The 3155-nt window shown below is 40.1% G+C and overlaps 1 protein-coding gene across 1 annotated transcript; it reads right to left on the minus strand.

Moving 5' to 3' along the window:
* Positions 1-179: 179 nt before the first annotated feature.
* On the minus strand, positions 180-2514 carry LOC104954293 (procollagen galactosyltransferase 2-like; the record flags this gene model as incomplete). Its single annotated transcript, XM_010781380.1, has 5 exons — positions 2258-2514; positions 1702-1775; positions 1094-1200; positions 470-602; positions 180-307 (listed from the first exon to the last, which is right to left on the minus strand). Coding segments are annotated over exons 1-5 (620 nt in total), but the record flags the coding sequence as incomplete, so codon positions are not given.
* Between the last annotated feature and the right edge of the window lie 641 nt (positions 2515-3155).

Genomic DNA, 3155 nt, shown 5'->3' on the forward strand with positions numbered 1-3155 from the left:
TACGTAAGTAAGTACGTAGTAGTAAGTTACTATTACTTACTTACTTACGTACGTAGTAGTAGTAAGTAAGTAAGTAGTAGTGTGTGTGTGTGTGTGTGTGTGTGTGTGTGTGTGTGTGTGTGTGTGTGTGTGTGTGTGTGTGTGTGTGTGTGTGTGTGTGTGTGTGTGTGTGTTCTTACATGAGGTCCCAGTCCAGCTGGGTTTTGTCTACGTCATCCATGATGGACTGGATTCGTCGTTTAAATCTAGGTTCAAACCTCACATCGTCCTCTAAAACAAGAACTTTTGGGATGCCATTCTCCACCACCTGATGGACAAAAACATGCACATGCTCAAGTAAAAATACAATTAAAACAGCTGACGTTCTGCCAGCTGTGCAGATTGTCCCTTGTTCTACAGTACTTTTGTGATGATTGTGCTGACAGTCTCTTTATTGAACTACACAGCCCTTCTATATTAGGGTATTTACCTGCTTCCATATAGAGTAATGGCTGAGGAAGCACCCGATCTCCCCTCTGGTCAGGACTCGACCAGAGTAAGGGTCTTTGTATCCCGGCATCATCTCTATTCCTAGCGCCTGAAGCTGGGATGAATTGAGAGCCCTTATAGACACAGAGAAGGAAAATGAATGAGTAGTAGCAGTTGAAAAAGTGAAGTATTTCTTCACTTGTTATTATGTCATCATCCAAAACAGTGTCACAGCCAAAACACAACAAAGTCAAACTCAGCAAGCTGGAACAAGCGTTACATTTTGTCAGACAAACAAAGGCTGGAAAAAGGATTAGGACATTCTCAGCGGTGGATTAAAGTAAAGTACCAAGTAGGGAAAGTAAGGCAAGCCTATTGCTACAAACACCAAAGCTGTGTTTAGAGAGGATGTTTGGGTATGGATGTCAGAGGAAGTAACGACAGACGCATCACAGAAAAGTAGGACATCTCTTAACTGATGTTAAGTACATAATCTTACTTTTGTTCTGCAGACTAAACCTTAAAAGACTAAATTGCAGAGATTGTAAGGATGATTTTTTTCTGGATTCAACAGACTTCAGGACAGTTCATCACGTGCGTGCAGGGCTGTGTGTTTGTGACCTACTTGCCGTCCACTGCTTCTTCCAGCACGGTGTGTAAACCCAGCGAAGACATTGTTTTCAACATCCTGGTTCTTCTGTCCAGCCGGCGCTTCAGGTTAACCAGGATAATCTAAACATTTATCAGGAAAAATGGAGACATGATCATGAGTTTGAGGTTAAAGCAAGGGCAAAAGAAGAAAAACAACACTTGGAAACACAAGAAAGGGAAAAAAACAGCTTCCAAAACAGGAAGTGGGAGTTGCTGATTAACAGAAAAATAAAAACAGAAGTTCCCCCAGGCAGAGCCAACACACTTGCTGGAGCTATTCATTGACTTTTCATATTAAATAAATTGATCTTCATTCAAAGTTAGAATTGAAGTTGATTGTAGTAGTTGTTTATGCCTTTATTTAACCACTTAAAACCATTGTCCTTTGTATGTGGGTGTATGTTTGTATGGCTGTGCAAATGGACAAACAAAAACAATTAATGCCTGGACATTGGACTACTTCCAGTGTAAGATTCGCTATCTGGTGCCTCTGCAGTAGTTGTATTTAGAGTTGTGTGTATTATTTGTTTGTCTGTGATTTAAGGACAAATAGACAATTGCACAACACTGCTTTTAACTCACTTTATCAAAGCCCATGGTGTCCTGTGGCGACGGCTGAGAGTGCAGGTACTCAGAGGGCTCAATGTCGTGGTCAACTGTTCACAGAGAGAGGAGAGAAGCAAAAGGTTAAAACAGCAAAAACGGGATTAGAAAATAAGTACATTTCCTCCGGATTAGGGTGGTTTATTTAATCTGCTTTTCTAAAAATCTGAGAGGACAGGGGAGCCAAAAGAGTGGGAAAGTGAGGGCTGGGGATGGGAATTGAATAAACACAGAGAGAGAGAGAGAGAAAGAGCAGGAGGCAGAGAGATAATATGAAGGACGGGGATTAAAGCAGAGAGAGTTGACAGGATGTAATCTGGAAGGGTCGCAGAGGTCAAGAAGAAGAAGAAACAAACCTGAGAGGGGAAGTCATCATGGAGTGACAGATAGCTAGGTCACAACAGCTGGAAAGAGTGTGTGTGTGTGTGTGTGTGTGTGTGTGTGTGTGTGTGTGTGTGTGTGTGTGTGTGTGTGTGTGTGTGTGTGTGTGTGTGTGTGTGTGTGTGTGTGTGTGTGTGTGTGTGTGTGTACTTGCTCAAAGCCTCCGTGATGGTGTGTATGAAACTCTCGCTCTCATCCTCCACACTCTGCTGTGCTTTGAGAGGGACGGGCAGCAGACCGTAGTGTTCTCTGTTACACACATACATCTGCACGCCTGCAAAACACACACATGTATACATTGTCCTGTAAATAAAACCCTTTGACCCAAACATTCAAATAAACATGCAAATGAGACCACCCCCAGTCGTAATATCTTGTCCCCTATGCGCTAGTGTCACATTAAAGCCTACATGCTTTTCAAGAAAATAAACACTGCCGCATATAATCAAATGCTTGATGTTACTTCAAAGCATAAATATATTTGCATCTCATATCCCTTTTGAGGTATATAGAACACATTGCATTGGGTGATTTGTGAAGGGAGGAAAATGAACCGTGCAGGCTTCACACGAGACATTTGAGATTAATTAAATAATTGTTCTCATTTATAAGTGTGTTGCAATAACTTTCATTATGTAAGAGGTGTCAAAAAGTGAATATACTGCATTTATTCCATTGTAAGAAATATCCATTAGGTTTTTGTAAACTTTAAATTGGGTTGTTTCATGTTTTATTTGAATGAAAATGACTTTAATTGGAATTGAAATGTTCATTATTTTTTACATCTGTAAATGTTTTCGGCAAAGTAAGTATGATATTAAAGTGACTTGTTAAACGCAGTGAATTAGAGTACTGAAATTAACCAATATAAGCTATAAGCTATTGGTTGAAGACAAAGAAAGGCTGTAATGTGTTGACTTGAGAGATGATTATTAATGCTTACCAGTCATTTGTAGACAGACCGCATTCAAAAGTAAAATATTCCCACTTTAATGCTGCATAATTACGTGTACTTTTATGTATTGAATGTACTTGGAGAGAAGTAAGAAACT

Source organism: Notothenia coriiceps, unplaced genomic scaffold, assembly GCF_000735185.1.
Source record: "Notothenia coriiceps isolate Sejong01 unplaced genomic scaffold, NC01 NC01_scaffold00023172, whole genome shotgun sequence".
Taxonomy (NCBI): Eukaryota; Metazoa; Chordata; class Actinopteri; order Perciformes; family Nototheniidae; genus Notothenia; species Notothenia coriiceps.